Source organism: Myotis brandtii, unplaced genomic scaffold, assembly GCF_000412655.1.
Source record: "Myotis brandtii unplaced genomic scaffold, ASM41265v1 scaffold395, whole genome shotgun sequence".
NCBI lineage: Eukaryota > Metazoa > Chordata > Mammalia > Chiroptera > Vespertilionidae > Myotis > Myotis brandtii.
The window spans coordinates 692,083-713,031 of NW_005365155.1; the positions used below are offsets into that span (position 1 = coordinate 692,083).

The following is a 20,949-nucleotide window of genomic DNA, read 5'->3' on the forward strand; positions in this document are numbered from 1 at the left end:
TCCATGTGTTCAGCCTCCTTTTCTGCAGAGACGAAGCTCACGCAGTTTCTGTTGCTCCTGCTGATACTTCTCTAATTAGATTATAGCAAAATGGATATTTGAGCCAAAAACTGCGCACACCTGCTGCAGCACATTCCACGAGCCTCTATGAACCTCAAAAGTCTGCTTAAAGGACTAAGGAAAGACATGATAAGTGAGCATCAGAAATGCCTGTGGATGGTATTCCTGTGTGTGGTGCTACTCAAACACAGGGCAAATGCTTTCCATTTTCTCTAGCAACATGTAGCATTTATAAATGTGATGTTAAAATGGAGAAAAGAATAAACCAAAGAAGAAGGAGGAGAAAATGGAAAAGGAGGAAGAGGAGGAGGAGGAAAGATTACGTGTATCACATCAGAGGGAGTTTTCATTAGAAGAGAGATTGACAAAGTACAAATCAAAGTGAACCTACAGCAACATTACAGAGAATTCCACACGGGAACGTGCTTTATAGACAGTGTGGTGTTAAATCATGGCTCGTTATTTCTACCATTCTGTAGCTACTAATAGCTGTAGCTACATGTCAAACCAAAACCTGTTCGCTCCATGCCTTCTGTGAACCATCTGTGTAATATGCTCGTAAGTTCCCCACTGATCATCAAATGAAGGTAGAAAGGAGTGACTGACAGTCACACCTTATGTGGCTAACAGGGGCCCATCCTTCTAGTATCAGTTCAGGGGCAAGCTCCTCCCGGAAGCTTTCTCTGGGGACGTCAGGGCAAAAAGGTCCCTCTGCCTTGTGCTTGGGGCTTACTTCTGTCACACCAGGTGGAATATCATTTGATTGGTCAACTGATACTGTAATTGCTGATTGACTTGTTCATCTCTGTTGATGAGTTACTTGAGAACAGCCTGTTTTTAATCATTTTTGCATCTCCATTTGTTGCATCTGTGCCTGACACATTGGTCACAAACTAATGCCAACAAAGAGCAGACTGGAGAGCCAGCTGTAGAAAGAAAAACAGCCCTGGGATGTCCAACCTGCTATTGAAGAGACCCTGAAATTCTCTGTAGAGCTGTTATGGGTGATTAATCCTAATCCTTGGATCTAAGGGTGACAGGTACTGACTGCAGTGCAAATACTCATTCTCACAATCCCAAACAAAATTAGTATTTTATTTATTAGATATTAATAATTGGATGTGGTTTCACAAATTTGAGAACATTTGGGATTTAAATATTTTATTTTTTTGTTGTGTTTTCTTTTTTTTAATCCTCACTCGAGGATATTTTTCCATTGATTTTTAGAGAGAGTGGAGAGAGAAAGACAGAGAGAGATATCAATGTGAGAAAAACATATCGATTAGTTGCCCCCTGCATGCACTCTGACCAGGGCCCAGGTGAGGGAGGAGCCTGCAACCAAGGTAAGTGGCCTCAACCGGAATTGAACCCGGGACCCTTCAGTCCTCAGGCTGACGCTCTATCCACTGAGCAAAACTGGCTAGGGCTAAATATTTTCTTTTTTAATGAGAGATTTAAAGACATTTTAAAGATTTTAATGTTAATGGAGAGACTATATATGATTAAATTAAAATTTCAATATTACTTTTCCCTATTTTCTGTATAAGATACTTCTATTCATTAAGTATAGTTCAAATGCTGATTAGCTCCAAAATCGTTTCTTTTGAATTGTTTTAAAACGCAAGTTTGCATGGTGAAAAATAGTTTTAAATGGCCACCAAAATCTTGTAATTAGAAAGGAGTTAACATATAAATTTTAAGCAATATTAGTCAGATCATATAAAAAAAATGGAAGATACAGGAATAACTTAAGACTAAACTTATAAAACCAAATGAGAAAAAAAGAGGAATGTACACAGCCTTTTTTTCCCTTTCATTAGCTATATTAATAAAAACAAACCAGTCAATTGCTCGTTGGCCCTAGAAAGTATTGTTTGTATTTCTATCATATGCTAGTAACATTACCATAAAAATCCAAAGACTTTGATATAGTCTACTCCCTACTCTGTCACTGACCTTCCGCATGACCTTGGGCAATGAAGTGGCAAAAGACTCCCTCCTCAATCCAACCCTTAGTATCCATGACCTTCTAAAAGCCACTTTACCTCCAAGTCCTGTTCTATTGACTTCCCATCTCCACCATCACTCACCTCTCGCCTGCCTGGTCCATCCTCTCTAAACAATAACTAGAATATTTCTAAAACATAGAACAGATCACAATATTCCCCTGCTGAAAAATCTTCTAATAACTGCCCATAGCAGTAGAAAAATAGCCATAAGTCTCCATTATGGCTGAGAAGGCCTACAGGAACCCCTACCAGCCCCCCGGGCACCATCTGCTGCCACCTCCCCGCCCCTCTCCTTTCAAGCCACATTGGTCTTCTTCCTGCTCTTTGAGAAAATCTCTGGCCTTTCTTGTGCCAAAAAAGGCTCTTTCTGTGGATTGTTCATTGGCTGCCTCCTTCCCAGGATTTTGGTCCCAATTCAAATATCACTTCCTTAGCAGGCTGTTCCCTGACAGTCACATACAAAGCAATATCCTCTATTCCCAGCCCCGGCCACTCCCTAGCACATTGCCCTATTTTTTCTTCTTCAGAGCATTTATCTTGAGATTATTTTGTTTGAATCGCAAATTTATTGTGCCTCTTCCTCAACTTAGAACTCAAGATGCTCAACGGAAGAGACACTATCTCGATTCGGCCTCCCTTATCGGCAACAGTACCTGGTACATGCTCCCTTAGCTTCCTGACCGACTAACGCAGATTTACCGAGAGGAGCAAATGAAATAATATAAAAAACATTCTTAATAAAATGTAAGTTTAAACATGCAAATGATACTTAGGACAGTCATATTTACTCCTCTGACCGTGGCTTCCTTGCTTGTAAAATGAATACAGGGTTTTTGTGAGTCAACTAAAACCATCCTTCGCAAAGCCATCTGAAAGCACTAGAAAAGTGTGAAGTAGTAACTTCCCAATTCTCACCGGGAAATGCTTGTAGAGCAACAAATCTGTGAAGAGTGGGGATGAAGTCACAATAGTCACCCCCTGACCCATTTATCAGTCTATTAATAAATATTTATTAGGTTTTGAGTATGTGTTAGGAGCGGTCATAAGTGTTATGGGTAAAGAAAAAGATACTGGGCACTGACTATGATATTCAGAACTTAATAATTAGAGAAAAACAACAGATATACAAAATCTATAATAACAAGGCAGATGAAAAGGTGTCAAAAAACAATGCACTACAGGAGTATAAAAGATTCAGAAGGAAGGAAGGAAAATCCTGACTTAAAGGACTAAGGAAGCTTTAATGAAGGAAGTCACAGTTGAACCTGTCTTGAAAGATATTTAGAAGGTGGAATTAGGGTCGGGGTGAGAGGTTCCTGCAAGTGGAGAAACTTTGTAATTCCAGGTTGCGAGAGCAGAAAAGTCTGGAAAGTTTTTGGGAAAATAACCGGCAATTCATTGAGGTGATGACAATGGAGGAATCAGCATCAAGACAGTACTGCTGGTTTAAAGGAAGCCCGATACCTTAAATATCAATCCAATGAGCCCAGAATTAATTTGATAAGCAGTGAGGGTTTACTGAAAGGCCTCACTAGATGAATCCATATCATCGGACTGCACTTTAGAAAGACTCATTTGGATGTGGAGTTTAAGAGGAGAGATTAGAGACCAAGAAAGAAAAATAGCCTGCTATTTCTATAACCCAGGCAACAGCTAATGTGGTCCCAAACAGGGGAATGGCAGTGGGAATGGAAGACACGAGACAGGGTGAGGGGTAGCCAGCACATCTTGTGATGGACTGCCAGAAGAGCAGGCTGAGAAGCCGAACTGTTAAAGCAAGAAACAAAAATGTAAGAGCCAATTTTAGAAGAATCTGAAAATCAGTTAAATGTTCAAACCAGAGAGCTTATGATACTTTTTTGCATCTTAAAGAGAAAGCATGCAATTTTCTTTTTCTTAACTATGTAATCACTGATAATTCTTTTACAACTATCTCACTTGCAAGCATTTGAATTATTTGATACAGTCCACATATCAACAGATCAAGTAAACTTTAGTAAACAGCTGTGCAAGATTTATCCTACTAGGATTACATTTTAATTTCTAAAATTGATTTTATCACTTCCTGTGCTTAAAAGACTTCCTCCTCTGTCACTGCCCAATGGGCCACCGTGTGCAGTGTTTGTTTTTACTTACCTCTTCTTCGCTGATTTTTTTCATCATTTGGATATACTAGTAAAGGAATTGTACTTGTGAAAAGCAGCCAAATATGTGACTGCCATGTTAAAAGTGATCTGCATGAGCTTCCTGCAGCTGGAATTATCAACATTTATATTCTCCTTTTCTCCTGTGTCAGATCCAGGTGGATCACCTATTGGGTGGTCTACCTAACTACACTCAAAATCTGACCATTCCATGTCTCATCTATGCCCTGCTCTGAATCACCACCGTGTCTCTCACTAGATTTCTTTGCTTTTATACTTAGCCCCACCTCCCACGGTCTCTCCCACACAACAACCTGAATGGTCCTTTCAACATGGAACTTGATCACTTCCCTCCTCTGCTCAAACTTTCCCAAGGCTCCCTAAATAACGCCAAACAGCACAGGCTGTACATGGTATGGCCACCACCCGTCCATCCTCATTTCCTGCTGCTCTCATCTTTGTCACGCTGCTCCCACCACACTGGCTTCCTTGCATTATCCTCAATGCACCAAGGAGATCTTGGCTTGAACTGTCCTCTATGCTTGGATAACTCCTTCCCCAAAAATCCACCAGGCTGACTCTCACCACCTTTCAAGAGTTTTGTTCAGATCTCAGTTCTCACCCAGGCCAGTCCTGGCTTCCTATCCATTGCTGCAACCCGACCTCCAGCACTCCTGACCTCCCTCACTCACCCTGCTCTACTGCTACTGACAGAGCAGATAATAAGCATCAGTTTCCTTCAACTGGAAGTTTGGGTCCACAAAGAAGTGAGTCAGTGTCTTTTTTATTCACAGATGTGTCCCAAGTATTTAGAACAGTAGCTCTCAGCAAATATTTGTTAAATGAATTAATAAGCATGTAATCACAGATCAAGTTTTCAGGCAATGATTTTTTAAAATTAAGTTTAGTGGGAAAATGCAGGGTGGAGCAAAAGTAGGTTTACAGTTTTCAGTATGCAAAACACAGTTTATTCTTGTATTATTATGTATTAGTTATTGTATTATTTTCCATACAAACAACTGTTGCCCCACCTGGTATGCAGGATAGGTTTTTAATGGTTGTTATAGCTCTTAAATCACTTTGTAATTTATAATATTGGGTTTTAAAGGTGGACGAAGTTGGTTCTTTTTTTTGCTCTTTTGTGATTTCAGGGAATCATGGATAGTGATTTCTACAAATGATCTTCTATAAAACCTACAGACTCCTATCCATTTTGAGCTTTTTTACTAGGCCTGTCAAAAAGCTCCCATTTCTAACTTCTCTGTGAATAAATGAATGTCTCGTCCACTACCCACCCTGTGAAGCCTTCTCAAGGAAAAGGAACATAAACAAACACCTCTTGTTCACTCATTGAAGACCCTGTCGTGTCCCCTGTGATCCAGCCACTAGAAGCAGAGGTCCAAGTCCATGTAGTGCTGAAGTCCTACAGCTCATCTTTCCTCCACAGCCATTAGAACGACTGGATATTAGACTAAATTTTTAGGTCAAGATTTTAAAATTTTTTGAGAAAATTTTCCAGGATAATATGATTTTATATTTCTGAGTTCATCATTCCAAAATGAAAGTTTATTACCCAATTTTTTTTAAAAAACAAGAACTGAGTGGGGGGGGGGGTACTGTTTTCACCTAGGCTTGTATAGCTCAGTCAAAGCTAGACTGCATGAGATTGAGCCAAAACAACAACTTGAGTCACACTCTGGAAAAAGTTACTATGATTTTTTAAATTTCATCTGTTTAAATAAAAAGCTTAAATGTTATGTTAACCAAGTGTCTTATAATGTCTGTTTTTCAGAAACAAGAAGAAACAAAATCTGCCTGGGAAATATGCAAGAATGAGGAACATATTCTATTTCTAAGAAAAATAAAATCTAGCTCTTCAATATTTATCTATTTCTAACATATTTCTTCAGAAAAAATGTTAGTCTTAGTGGCCTTCCAGAAAATGCTCAACACAGAACTTGAAGAAATAACATATGAGTGATGACCCCCAAATTCTAAAGAATCCTTCCACTTCAATGACGTAACTTACTGGTCTCATAAGCACCCCTTCAGTTATTTGTTTTAAAACAGCATTCCCTGTAATGGCATGTGAGAGGTCATGGCACAATGCAGCTGAGTCATGACCCTTCATCTAAGACAATAATTGGTTGCATTTACTTTCACCAAGTAAAGTCCTGGGCACCTGCCAATGCTTCTAGTAATCTATGATACTAATTTGCCATTAAAAAAAATGAAAATCACAGTATTTAAGAACTAAAATAAATCATACAAGAGTCATATATGGGGCACCGTAGGAGAGAGAAGGAATTTCAGGAAGACAAGGAGGGAGAACCAACCAATCCTTTTATGTTACAGGTGAAAATAGGAGAAAGAGAAAGGGAGTAAAAAAGAGAGAGAAATTCAACGGAAACATATGCTTCTCTATTAAATCAACAAGGAACATCTATTAAAGACCTCTTCAACTTCTTTAGGAGCAATAAAGGGTAATCAAGTAAGAACATTGTTAAGAGCTGGGAGACCCTCTGAGATCTGGAGATATCATTAAGTTTGATATAGATAAAATAAAAGAATTTTCACAATTCAGAGACTGATTCCAAAAGAGGAAGACCACGTTAACAAAAAGCTATGAATGTATGAAGAAAGGATAGACTGCAAGACTAGTTCAAAAACTGGTCCAAAATTTACCATATTCAAAATTTAATTTTATTTATATCTCATTTAATTTTAGCTAATCCTATTTAATAGATATTTTTTAAAAAACATTCATTCAGCAAATATTTATTTATGGTTTGGCTGCTAGCCAAATAAATTAGAAAAGTGACCATAATCCTGCACTGGCAGAGGGTAAAACAGGAGAGGTTGTTATCTAATTGATATTTAACACCTTAAATCCAAGACTTGGCAAAACAAAAATCCATTAATAACCCAAACTTACATTGGATACTTTCAAAGCTTAGACTCAAACCTGGACTGTTCTCTAGTGAATATACAGAATCATTCCATGTGCAGATTTAATGCACTAAACCCACTCCTGGCTTCCAGCTATCTTTCTGACTCTAGTTTTCTCTTAACGCTGGTATCTTTATCACCTTTTCATTCATTTCACATTGTAGTACATGCACCTAGGCACGGCCCTTTCATTTCTCTCTGAGAGTAAGTAAGGTATAAATAAAAGTTATAAAATGAGTCTATGCAAGCACTGGCCTGTCACCGAGAAGCCGTCTTTATTACTGCAGATCCTCTGAGAATGATACATCTGTGGGTCACGCACAAGTACTCCAAGTTTGTCATACGAGTGGGTTGCTATGGAGAAGGCTCAAAATCAGCACCCTGAGAATTGTACTTGTTCTTTGGCAAGTATCTTAATTTAGCCTTTCTAAAAATTTATCAGTCAAGGTCATTTCTACGCAATTGGAGGGAACGACATCCATGCGCTTGATCAATGAACAGCAGACTCATTTCGTGGGTACATACCAAGGGGGACAGAGTCTCCGAAGAGGTAGGAGGCGGTGCTGTCTCCACAGCTGTTTCTGGATCATCCTGTTCACTCTCACTGTAGCATTCTATAACAAAAATGAAAATGCTTAATGTGTCCATGGTCATGGCACAGGTTATCACTGACGCCATAATGCACGAGCAGAGGTCTGTCCACCTGGCTATTGCAATTCCAACCCAATTCAGAAAGTACTCATCTAGTGAGCTATTGGGTGCAAGGGGGTTACAGGAGAGGGGAAAACCAGTGGCCACATCAGGGTTTCTGCCCTCAAGGAGCGTCCAACCCGCAGGAAGAGGACTCCGCATAGCTAGCTCAGGCAAAATAAAATAATTCCTCATATATGAACAGAGCATAAAATCAATAGTGATTAATTCTGATCCCAGAAATCATAATAAGCTGAAATTGGAAGAATAAGTAAACCATCAGTGGTGCCAAGAGTGATGTTAGTAGTAGGCCAACAGTGCAACTATATGAAGTCCCTAAAAGAGATGGTGGAAAAAGAAACTGAAAGGTTCCTTGAGGCCATATCATGGAAGGCCTTACATACCAGGATAAGGAGAGGCTTTTATGTAGTTATTTTTTTCAACATATCAATGTACTTTATTTTTTTAAAATCTTTATTGTTGAAAGTATTACATATGTCCCCCTTTCCCCTCATTGACCTCTTCTAACCCACCTCCCCTAACCCCACCCCAGGCCTTCACCACCCTATTGTCTGTGTCCATGGGTTATGCATATATGGATACAAGTTCTTTATTTGTTCTCTTCCCACCCACCTACCCTCCCCGTCTTCTCTCTGACTTTACAACTAGAACCATTTATTTTTTGGGAAATGGGACCAGGGAGATAGTTAGCACATTGATTTGACAGTATTGTAATGCATCTCTCTATTGTTTTAAGCTTAGTTGCCACTTTTCTATTTCTAAATTAAGATTGTTTGGTTTTGTTATCCAAAGATATAATCCTCTAGTTCCAATTGCCAAGTTTTATGTGGTTTGAGCATTTCAGAATAGCATCAGCTCTGCGACCCTGGCACCTAACGCCTCTTCTTTTCCATATGAAGGAGCACTTGCATCATTAAGAAGACTCAGAAGCCTGTAGCTGTGAACCCTGAAAGCTACAGACTGGGCTGAAAGACTGAGACTCGGCCTGTGTCCCAATCTGACCTTCAGGTTCCTAATACAAACTTAGGGTAATTACTCTCAGCACACATCTGGTGGAAATATTAAAATATCAGAAAGGAAACAGTGGGATGAAAGTTATCTGTCTAGATCATGATGAGATGATGCCTATGAGTAAGAATCCAGTAAGTGAGGCAATGAAACATTTGCATTGGCAATTGTGTGAGATGTCATTGAAGCCTCCAGTTGCTAACGAGTGGGTGAAGTGTGAACAGTATGCACAGCCAGCAGAGGAAGCTCCATTCCATGCTGGCGAGTCTGTGCGATTGTCTCTGCATGTTTTCAGATAATTTTAAATGCCAACGAATGTTTCATTAGGACAAGGCAATGCATAGAACTTGACATGGTTTTTTCAACCTATTCTAATTTTCTTGCTAAATTTTCATAATTTTAAAATAGAACATACCTTCGTCTTTTGTAGTGGATTCATGATGGGTTACAGATAATCCAAGCTTGTTTAACCACCTATAATTTAAATAGAAAATAAACATTTGACCAAAGAGATTCACCTTTCCCTAGACCAGGGATGGGCAAACTTTTTGACTCGAGGGCCACAATGGGTTCTTAAACTGGACCGGAGGGCCGGAACAAAAGCATGGATGGAGTGTTTGTGTGAACTAATATAAATTCAAAGTAAACATCATTACATAAAAGGGTACGGTCTTTTTTTTTTTTTAGTTTTATTCATTTCAAACGGGCCGGATCCGGCCCGCGGGCCGTAGTTTGCCCACGGCTGCCCTAGACCATGAAAGAAGGTTTTGGGCCAAACTTTATAATAAACTTGTCAGAATCCTACGGTCAGTCTAAACATTTCCAGCACAAATTTGTGGTATTGAAACCTAAGACCTCTGGTTTCACAATATTTTCATTACTTAGGGCACTCTTTTTAAAATATATATTTTTTATTGATTTTAGAGAAGAAGGGAGAGGGATAGAGAGATAGAAACATCAATGAGAAGAGAGAATCATTGATTGGCTGCCTCCTGCACACCCCACACTGGGGATTGAGCCCTCAACCTGGGCATGTGCTCTGATCAGGAATCGAACCATAACATCCTGGTTCATAGGTCAACGTTCAACCACTGAGCCATGCCAGCCGGGCTACTCAGGGCATTCTTTGCAAGAAAAGAAAAGAAATGAGGTGGCCCATTATCCAGTTGACTACTGTGGGTAACATTACATATTCTAAATAGATGAACAAACATATTTTTTGCAATGTACATTTGAAATTGTTAGCAACCATGAAAATCTTTATTATTAAGTTTAGTAACTTTACCATTGAAGTTTTAGCTCTGTAATTCTTAAAATGTCTGTTCATTTCACACAAAAATAAAGAAAAGATGATACATTTTTAAGCCAGAATTTTTATTTTAATCAGTAAAAGATCTAGCTAAAGCTAGATAGGTATTCCTAAACTGGGGAAAATTTTAATTCCTTGAATAATGTTATGTAAAACAAAAACTGTCCATGTCATCTCTTCTATTGATTTACCATTTTGTTGGCCATGAATTCTAACTAAACATCAATAACAAAAATAGAACTAGATGACCCTTAAGGAACTCAAACTTGGCTTATGACTTCAGGTGACTGCAGTTCTTTCTCAAGGGTTTTGCTAGGAACATATTTTATAACACCGAATTTTTAAAGGATATAAAAGGTCTATTTCATATGCTCCTAACTATATAACCTATTTAAAGGGAAAATACTATTTTGGGGCAGTGATCATTAAGCAATTAATTTTCCACATCTTTCCAGTTTTCTGTACTTTTAAAAATGTTTCATATTGTGTATTACTTTTGAGAAACCAGAGCCTTTAATAGTGGCCTAAGTCTACCAATACCAACAAAATAACGATGCTATGCACTTCAGGATTCACTTACTAGTATCCTTTTCACTTCCCTGAGACCTGTAACGCCTCATGAACAATTTACAGGCCACACACCAAGGACAGAAGTATTGCACATTCCCACCTGTCAATCAGTTAGGAATCTTTACCCAGCCCTCCACCTGCCATGGCCTTGCTGCATTTTTTTAACAGAAAATATAAAATAAATTGGATTGCTAAAAATAAATAAAATAGGACTGCCTGCGAGGAAAAGGTGAGTCCCAGCCTCACCTCTGAAAACCCCTTCAGCACCATGCGTGGCTCTTAATGGCCACTTGAAACTGGAATAATACCTGGGCCCAGCTCATGCCATAGGCATTGGAAAATGTTCATCAAGACCCAACAGAATAAACAACAAAACAAGGAAGCAGGAAATCCTACCAAAACAATGCAAATGGCTAATAAACATATGGAGAAAATTCTCAGCTTCAACTGTTTTTTGGGTAATGCACATTCAAACACAGGAAAATATTTTTCACCACTAGATGGGCAACATTTTAAATATCTCTGATTTCTAGAATTTAGGAGAAAACATTGTAATCTTTTTTGAGTTGAACATGAAAATTGATGCGCCCAATTCAATGCAGGCAATACAATGATAGTATTCAAATTTTAAATATCCATCCTTTTTGCCCAATGAGTCTAACTATAAATATCTAGCCTACAAAACACAACTTCATTACACAAATGACAAAAACCAGAAAATAAAACATAATACAATATAATTTTCCATCAATAGGAAAATGGATCAAGTAAGGCACTGATTCTATCGGTAGCGTGTTATGATGGAGCTAATAAAAGGACAGGTGGGAAGCCTTGTAATGACCTGAGAAAATCCTACCAAACTGTGAAGTGAAAAAAAGAAAGTGAAAACATGTTTAGGCTGATTCCATGTACTTTTAAAACTATGTATTTGTATACATCCACAAATTGATATGCAAAGAAAGCCTCAGGGAGGCTATATAGCATACTGTTAAAAGTGGTTAATCCCAGGGAGAGAAGTTGGGGATATGGGGAGGTTTTCACGTTGCATACTTCTGTATTATATGATTCTTTTATCTATATTTTTATTGATTTCAGAGAGGAAAGGAGAGGGAAAGAAAAATAGAAACATCAATGATGAGAGAGAATCATTGATCGGCTGCTCCCTGCACGCCCCCGACTGGGAATCAAGCCCATAACCCAGGCATGTGCCCTTGACCAGAATTGAACCTGGGACCCTTCAGTCCACAGGCCAACACTCTATCCACTGAGCCAAACTAGCTAGGGCTGTATTATATGATTTTTACAAGAATATATTTTACGTGTCACCTAACTAAAAGAAATATTTAAAAGCACATTGTTAAACATTGATCAGGCAAAGCACAATGAATTTAATGATTCACTTTTAAAATACCAAAAATAAACTCATTCTTAGTTTATACATAATTTCATAATTATATAAGCTAATCCCCCCAAAAAGTATATAAAAGTGAAATAGACAACAAATTTTGACATATCAAGACAAAAATGGTTTTAAATTGAGAATGCCTGAAACAAGCAAAGACACGAAAATACAGAAACATAGCAGAATGGAAGAGTATTGACAATAAAAAAGGATTCCTCCCAGCCCTTACCCAAAAACCATGTCCTTTTACTAGTAATTGCCATGGTTAGTTACTTGCTGTGAAAAACTGGTGATTGATCAGAATCTTGTTTGAGTGTTTTCTTTCCAGCACCCACTGGCTAAGAGCACCTCCTTTGCTAAGAACATTTTAGTTAAACATTGAGGCAGTAGAAAATTTTCTATTTGTGGCTAAATAGATGGATGCACAATAAGACTGGTATTTACGCAGAAGATGACAGATGTTCCCGGGAGTGTGTTGTATGTTGACTTGCCGTGAATGCGTGTGTTGGAGAAACACAAGTGCTAAGAAATTGATGTGAAAACAAAGCACATGCTTCCCGCAAGCACCGTGGGAGAAAGGCAGCTACCACCAGCCTCTGTTCAGAAACCAGCTCTTTCATTCCCCTTCACCACTTACCCTGTCCTGATACATCGAGGGTCCCTTCAGAGCACACAGCATAGCTATTAACCTTAACTGCCTTTCCCTTCATCGTCCCAGAAAGAAATGTCACCACCCAAAGTGCCGTTTCCCAAGGAGGAGGGTTCCTAAAGCAGAACCCGTCTCTCCAGATGCCCTCATGCCCTCCTTCCCCAGCATCTCAGCACCCCCCTGAGAAACACGCAGCCACGTGATGTACTGGCTCCAAAAGGCCACCTCGGTAGGAAAAGAGACTCCTCAGGGGCTGATGCAGAACAAACCCTTCAACACCACATGAACAACCTTGTGGGAGACGTTAGCCTGGAGGCCCCAAGAGATTCTGCATTAATGGCTATTAGAAAAGCCATCTTCAGAATAATACAACTTAACAATCTATATATATAAAAGCCTACGTGACCATTATGACCAGTCCACCAAACAACCAGTCAATCAGTCTCTATGATGCCCACTGACCACCAGGGGGCAGACGCTCAATGCAGGAGCTGCCCCCTGATGGTCAGTGCGCTCCCACAGCCAACCTCCTGCAGCCGGCTAACCTCCCCGCAGTCCCTCCCCCAAGCCGGCCAGCCCTGATCGGCCCCAATTGGGACTGGGCGAGATGGCCCAGATCGACCATGATCTCCGGCCAGGCTGAGGGACTCCACCCATGCATGAATTCGTGCACTGGGCCTCTAGTGTATCATAAATCAAAGAAATTATGATACATTTGGGCACAGACAAAATAGGCTGTTTGTCTATGAGTGGCCACATGGACAGTTTTAAACTCTAAAGGTCATTCCAAACTATGGGATCAGAACACCTTACATTCAAATTTCAATTTACACCTTGCTTGTAAGCTGGAAAGATAAGTGTTAACATGATTTCAAGTAAAATTAATAGATCTTCACAGCATAGACTGTCAATAAGATCTTGGCTTTGGTAACTACGAAAGGCTTTGACTTAGCCAACCAGGCAGAGTGTATATGTCTTAGTTATACAGTGGGGCCTTGACTTACGAGTGTCCCAACTAACGAGTTTTTCGAGATACAAGCCGTCTCTCGGCAGATTTTTTGCTTTGAGTTGCGAGCTAAAATTCAGGTTACGAGCCAGCTTCAGATACCCCACCAATAGTTGGCGCAGCGAACATCACAGTGAACGCCACAACATCAGCCCAGCATCACGTGTCTCACTCGTTCACTTTTTGATTTGACATACGAGTAATTTGAGTTACAAGCTCCGTCATGGAACGAATTAAACTCGTAAGTCAAGGCCCCACTGTACTAGTAGTTAATACGCATGCAACTCTGCTTGCTGTCAGATCTCTGCAAATGGAAAACACGAAAACTGAAGACAAGTGGACTAGAAACATAAACATAAACTGGAAAAGAGGGTGAGCAAGAAGCAAAATAATACAGATGTGTGATTTAGAGAGCAAATCTGCCTGAACTGTAACAGGTTTAATAACTTTGTACTGGTTCACAAATGTATTTTGCGATGCCGGAAGAGAAATTCACAGATAACAAAACACTGAGCACTAACTGTTTCTCTGGTAAACTCGGTCTCACCCTGCCCTCGTCAGAGAGAACAGAACCACTTTGAAAGATCCAGCCACAGGATGGGGGGGAAGGATGTAGACAGGAAGGAAGCTGGAGATACAAGACGCTGTTTGAGAGAAGCCAGGGACAGCAGGAGGCTATGAGGGGAGAAGGGGGAGGGGGGCCATTTGGGGTTAATGGATGGCTCAGCTCCAGACTAACTGGGGCTCCAAATACTACTAGGCAAGACATTAAGCTTTCCACACACCCCTTTCACCCCTAGGGCTTGCTAATCAATAGGATTTAGAGTTACTCATGTAAATAAAAAAGAGCTTTGACAGTGAAGTTTTAAAAATCTTCTCCTTTTGTGTGTCTGCTCTTATTTTTTTCAGACACTTGAGAAAGCCAGGAAGGAAAAGCTAAAATCAGAAAGAGGGAAGAAACAACTTCTCTCTTTCTCCAAGTAAACAAAAGACTTGTTTGAAAGACTCAATTGTCAATTCCTTGCCTTGTTATTTCTAACACTGGGTTTCTCAATAAAAAGCTCTTCTGCCCTCACATGAAGGGTTGTGGTGGGGAGATGAGTGTAGGAAACCAATGAGAAGGCTTCTAGCTAGACTGGGCTGCTCACGGGATAACCTATAAGTTGTGTGTGTGCTCGTTCATGTATGCTTGGTGAAAAGCAGTTTTTCTTTAAGTTTCTAGAGCAAGAGGGCAAAAAGAAGTTATATAAAGCAGATAGAACAGAAAAATCATTATATGTAAATAAGTAAAATAGATTAAGCCATAAACTCCATGAATGAATTATGTCTGCATTCTTTATTTCTAGTGTCTTGGATCTGCTACAATGGGACAATAGCAGGTGTTCCATAGACATATTTTAATTAATTATGTAAGGTAATAAGAGACACTAAGAATTCTTGCCCTAGCCAGTGTCAGCCTAGTGCACTAGGGTCTTGGGTTTGAGTCCTAGTCAAGGGCACATACCTGGATTGCAGGTCTGATCTCCCATCCTGTCCGGGGGTGGTGCAGGAGGCAACCAATCAACTGATCTATGTGTGTGCCTCTCTCTCCTCCTCCCTCCCTTCTAGTCTCTCAAAAAAAAATCAATGGAAAAAATATCCTCAGGTGAGGATTAACAAACCAAAAAAAAGGAGAGAGAAAGACACTAAGAATTCTGAAAATAGAGCTTAGAGTGCTCTCTGAAGCCTCAAGCAGGTAGTACTAGATGCATACAGTCCACTTATTTTAACAGAACAAACAGGAATCAGGAATTTAGGGACATAAAACGTATGTCAGCTATACTCTGAACAAGAATGTTCTGCAAAATATTTGTGATTGCACATGGAGAGCTAATAAATGCATGAATCATCATGGTATCACACAGCACATATGAGACACTGTAAAGACCAGAATTCTGAAAGCTGGATGATCAGTTATATAATACTTTCCAGCCTTCTCCCCGTGATTCTGATTCTCATTTTAACATTCTCTTACAATTATTTGTCTCTTCCTTTCTCAACTTAGTGGTTCCCTCAGAAGAATCTCATTACTTCTTCCAAAAATAGCCATTTTGATATGTACAGTTCTCCAAAATGCTCCCAAATACTAGAGCAGAAAGCAAGAAGACTTTGTAGCTGCTAAAGAGATTAATCCTTAAAGCATGAGAAGTTAATAAAACAATAACTGATATGAACATCTGATTAAAATTCAAACACCTGTCCAAAGTAAGACTATTCCCATAGAGACTGGATTTAGCAATTCCCTCTACTTACACATCCATTTCTTGCGTATTCTCAGCTGCAAAATAAAAGGTCTTGATCTGTGGATGGCTGATCTTGAAAGCACTTGAAGGGGGAAAGCACAGATACATACAAAATTAGTGCTTGTAATCATCAATGGGTTTGAAAATAAATCATCAAATATAAATATAGTAAGTGCACCTGCTTTCTTTGTAACTTTACAGAAAATAATTTAGTCACATTAAATACCTATTGTCTAATGTCTATTTCATTTCAAAAACAGAGGGTTAATTCATCATGTATGAACATCCAGAACAGGACGTGTGTTAGCTGGTCAGTGGTTTCTATTTAAAACATATGGGCATGTTCTTTTATTTTCATTTACTAACTACTTTGCTATTGAGATAATACATTAAAATATAGAGTGACAGAGGTGTCACTTCAAAATACTTAGATCAACTCCTTCAAGAACAGTCTAATTCAATCAAATATGTATGAGCATTTGTTTACATGAAAATAATCCAGTATAAAACTTGTGATAACCCATCAAAAACCTTATCCAGCCACTCTCTAGTACATAAAACATACGAGGTAGACTTAGTTTCAAATACAAGTATAAAACATTAAAGATAACAAATAATAAAGTGCTTCCCCTTTACCATTTAGACCGGAAGTCCTACAGTACGGGGCAAGGACATTTATAAGTAATTTGGTAAAAACTACAAGAATAATCACAAACTAGTGTATCACTGGATATGTGCAGCTACACCATAGTGGCAAGGGCTTAACTCTAGAACCAGTTTATTCATTTTCTTAGAAATAAGATAATCAGTTGCTGATACTAGTAACATAGATCAATAGGAAATGCCCTTTTCTTTTTTTAAAATATATTTTATTGATTTTTTTACAGAGAGGAAGGGAGAGGGATAGAGAATTAGAAACATCGATGAGAGAGAAACATCGATCAGCTGCCTCCTGCACACACCCTACTGGGTATGTGCCCGCAACCAAGGTACATGCCCTTGACCAGAATCGAACCTGGGACCCTTGAGTCCGCAGGCCAACGCTCTATCCATTGAGCCAAACCGGTTAAGGCAGGAAATGCCCTTTTCTAACAAAACAGGAAAAGATGTCAAAGGTAGAAGAAAGATTAAGGAAAAGGTAAAGAGGACACATATACAAAATGCAGCTGGATGCTGTCAAGAACACCTGACTGGGAGGCTGGATAGCTGGTCTAGAGCCAGCCCTTCCATGAGTTCTAGACAAGTCCAAACTCTCTGGGCTATTCTCTTCTCAATAAAACTGGGACCATGGCTGGTGACTCTTTTTCCTGTTTGTTCTCAAATCTTTGGAACTTAAATTACATCAAGGTGTCATCCCCAAGTCTAAGACATCTCAAGAGAATTCAATTTCAAGATTGCTACTGATAATTCTATTATAAACTAAGGAAAAGTAGTTTTGCTATAATATAGACAGCTCTGGAGAATTCTATTTAACTAGTCATTCTCTTCACAAGGACAAAACTTTGACATCTGACCTCCCTGCCAGTTCTGGAAGGGAGCTTGTTTTTAATTCTGTCACAGACACAGTCATCAACAACATGCCATGCCAAAGCTCCATGGGGTTTTAAAATCCATCTGCTCCACAAAATGCAATTCCTGAAAATAAGAGGTTAAAAGCTTCTATTATTATTGGGGTGCCAACCCTTGAAGCTCAAAGTTCTCAGACATTGAGTGTTACTTTCATTAACTTCCAAATCACCACATCACCCAAGGAACTTTATGAAGGGATATCATTATCCTGGTTCAGAGTTTTGTGGGAAATAATAGACAACTTACTGCTTTTTTCTGCATTCAGATGCTTTCTCCACAGTGAAGTCAGGCAGGTTGACAAATCCTTCAGCTTTTTCTGCCTGAAACACATACATACCACATATATGAATCAGTGCCTTAGTCTTGCAGTTAGGTTATTGAGATTACATACAATGAATAAAGATCATAGATGAAATAAAGGAGAATCAAAAGATATCTTCCTGAATCGGCACTGGACTTATCCTAGATACACATTTTACTAGAGAAGTTTGATAGTTGCCTGTAAAGTCATCTAGAATCTTTCCATCAGTAGTAACATGACACAGCTTAGGGACGGATGGCCATTGTATGGCGCCTAAAGGACCTGCCCCGCCCCTTCCTCTCTTCCTAAACCATCAGAGCTATGCTTTCTGCTGAGCCTATAGGCATCCTCAGCATCATTCCCATCCTACTCCTCTAGGAAGCCACAGCACATAAGATGGAACCTAATTAGCACTCATATATGGTGGACAGAGGCTTGACTTTGGAGTTAGTAAATTGAGGTTCATATCATAGATTTATCACTTATTGGTTGTTATATGACTTAAATGAGTTCAGGTAAATAAAACACTTAACGGACACCCAACAAACATTATTTCCTCTCCCAAGACTGTAGGAAGTTCCTTGGGGAATAAATCACAGAGTCATATCTGGTAAAATCTCAGTTCCATAACTGACCCCTCGGAGTTCTTTCTACACAGGAAAGACTGCAGAAGAAAGAGGCACTTTTGAGACATAATATGAATGCCACTTTAAAACATCAATATTTTTATAGGACATGTACTCATTCTTCCACAGTCTCAAAGGTGCTCACCCTTCCCCATTCCCTCAGCCTAGAATAAGTGCCTTCCCTCAGCACCCAGCACCAAGGGTGGGCTTCACTTACATACTTCTTACTATATTTGCTTATCTGGTTATGTGCCTGTTTCCCCAATAGATTGTGTGTACTTTGAAGGAAATACTCCTGTCATTTATATTATATCGTTAATACTTAGGACAAGGCAAGTGTTCAACGCCTGTGAAATAAAAAATGAGTTTTATAAATGAATGAATGATAAGAAACTGTTTTTTTTTCCTCTGACAATAAAGTGCTGAAATGAGATGCAGAAGCCGCTTTGGAAAAACAGTTTAACCGTTTCTAAAATATATAAACATATAATTGCCATATGAACCAGCAATTCCACTTGTAGGTATCTACCCAAGAGAAATGAAAGCATACACCCACACAAAGATTTGCATGCAAATATTATAGCAGCATTGTTCATAATAGACACAAACTAAAAACAATTTAAATGTCCATCAACTGGTAAATAAATAGTATGGTATATTCTTACAATGAAATATTGTTTAGTGAACTATGAGCACATGCTAAAAGCATAAATGAACCTTGAAAACATTATGCTAAGCTAAGTGAAAGTTAGATACAAGAAATCTGTATAATTCCATTTCATGAAGTGTAGAAAAAAGGCAAATGTAAGGAGACAAAAGGTAGAATGTGATTACTTGGAGTTGGGGGTGAGAATGAAGATTAAATGTAAGTGGGCATGAATAATTTTATTGCTATAATAAAAATGATTTAAAATTGATTTATTAAGATGGTGGCATCACTCGGTAAATTTACCAAAAATTATTGAATTGTAAATTTAAAAAGAATGAATTTTATGGTATATAAAATATATTTCAATAAAGCTGTTTTTCAAAACATGAGATGCAGGAAAAGTTTGGAGAATAAAAAGCTATCAATGAAATCCTTCCCATTGGGCTGTCAGTAACATTTGAAAAAAGGTAAAATATGAGGTCTCTGATGATCCTGCTTATGACTCAGTATGATTGGTTCAAACATTAGACACATAATTGGTTTAATATTTCTTACAGTCTATGGTGTAAGCCTAACTATAGCTTCAATTTTGGACTACAGGAATTTTAGAAACAAAATATTCTATTTTAAATTCACCACCCTTCAGACATGTTTTTAAAATGGATTAAAATAGGACATCAAATTTTAATATTTAAATACAAATTGAGCATTCATTGCCATCAAAAAGTCTGGCTTTTTCACATTACAGATATGTGGCAAAATAGACAAAATTACTTAAGTACCTGCATAAGTCAGAAAGGTAGAAAAATAAGAGTGATGTGTATTTCAAAGGCTAAGTCAGAGAAGACCAAGCCAGCAACAGATGAAGTCTAATAGAAAAAATTATTATGTATTTCATGGTTAAAAATAAAAAGTATCATTATCTTTCTATTCTCAGTGAAAACATATTACCTTGATTCAAAGAAACCTGATACTTTATTAACTCTGAAATCAAGAGGCATCTTAGAATCTACGTGGACTTTCATTGCAGCATTTCCCCCTCAAAACCTGTCACTAAACAAATTACAGGTCTTTAAATAAAATCTTCACTTTGAGGGAAAAATCATTTTAAAAACAAAATATAGATTTTTTTGTAATATGCTTTTGTGTTTATGTGTAAATATGAATTTAACATTATTGGGATTAGTTGAAATAAAATGTAAGTGAGGTGACCCAGTGACTCTCAGAATCCGGAGAGGCTGCACACTCCTGTTCTCCAAATGGGTGTGTGGTTTGCTCAGTGTTCCCAGCTCCCTGGAAACAGGCAAAGTCTGAACTCTAAGCAAAGCTGCCCATTCTCATGTCACCTTAGGACAGTTGTCACTTAATTCTCATGGCACACACAGACTTGTGACCGCTAGAGAAATTTGAATTATAGTCTCTAAAACACAGGCCTAAAATCAACTGAGATGGAAGAAAACAAAGCCAATTGTGAAGGTTCTAGTTCTACAGAGAAACAGTCTCAGACACGGCTGGTGGTCATGCAGAAGCAACGCAATGGAAGGAAACTGGGCAGTAACGAGCAAGACTGCATGGACCCTCTGACCCAGGATCCCACTCCTAGGATCTGTCCTAATATAATGATGTGCAATGACACGTGCATTGCACCATTTTTGCAACAAAAGAGACTGTAAAGAATCCAAGTGCCTATCATTGGGGGTGGGGG

General features: G+C 38.8%; 1 protein-coding gene across 5 annotated transcripts in view; it reads right to left on the bottom strand.

Moving 5' to 3' along the window:
• The window catches only part of IPCEF1 (interaction protein for cytohesin exchange factors 1), a 137,801-nt gene that overhangs the window by 26,953 nt on the left and 89,899 nt on the right, over positions 1–20,949 (bottom strand). For all 5 annotated transcript variants that reach the window (XM_014545052.1, XM_014545050.1, XM_005872870.2 and 2 more), the window contains 4 exons: positions 17,915–17,988; positions 16,110–16,181; positions 9,297–9,355; positions 7,688–7,776 (listed from right to left, as the gene is read on the bottom strand). In XM_014545052.1, the coding sequence (XP_014400538.1) occupies positions 7,688–7,776; positions 9,297–9,355; positions 16,110–16,181; positions 17,915–17,988 (294 nt within the window). The remainder of the gene's footprint in view (positions 1–7,687; positions 7,777–9,296; positions 9,356–16,109; positions 16,182–17,914; positions 17,989–20,949) is intronic.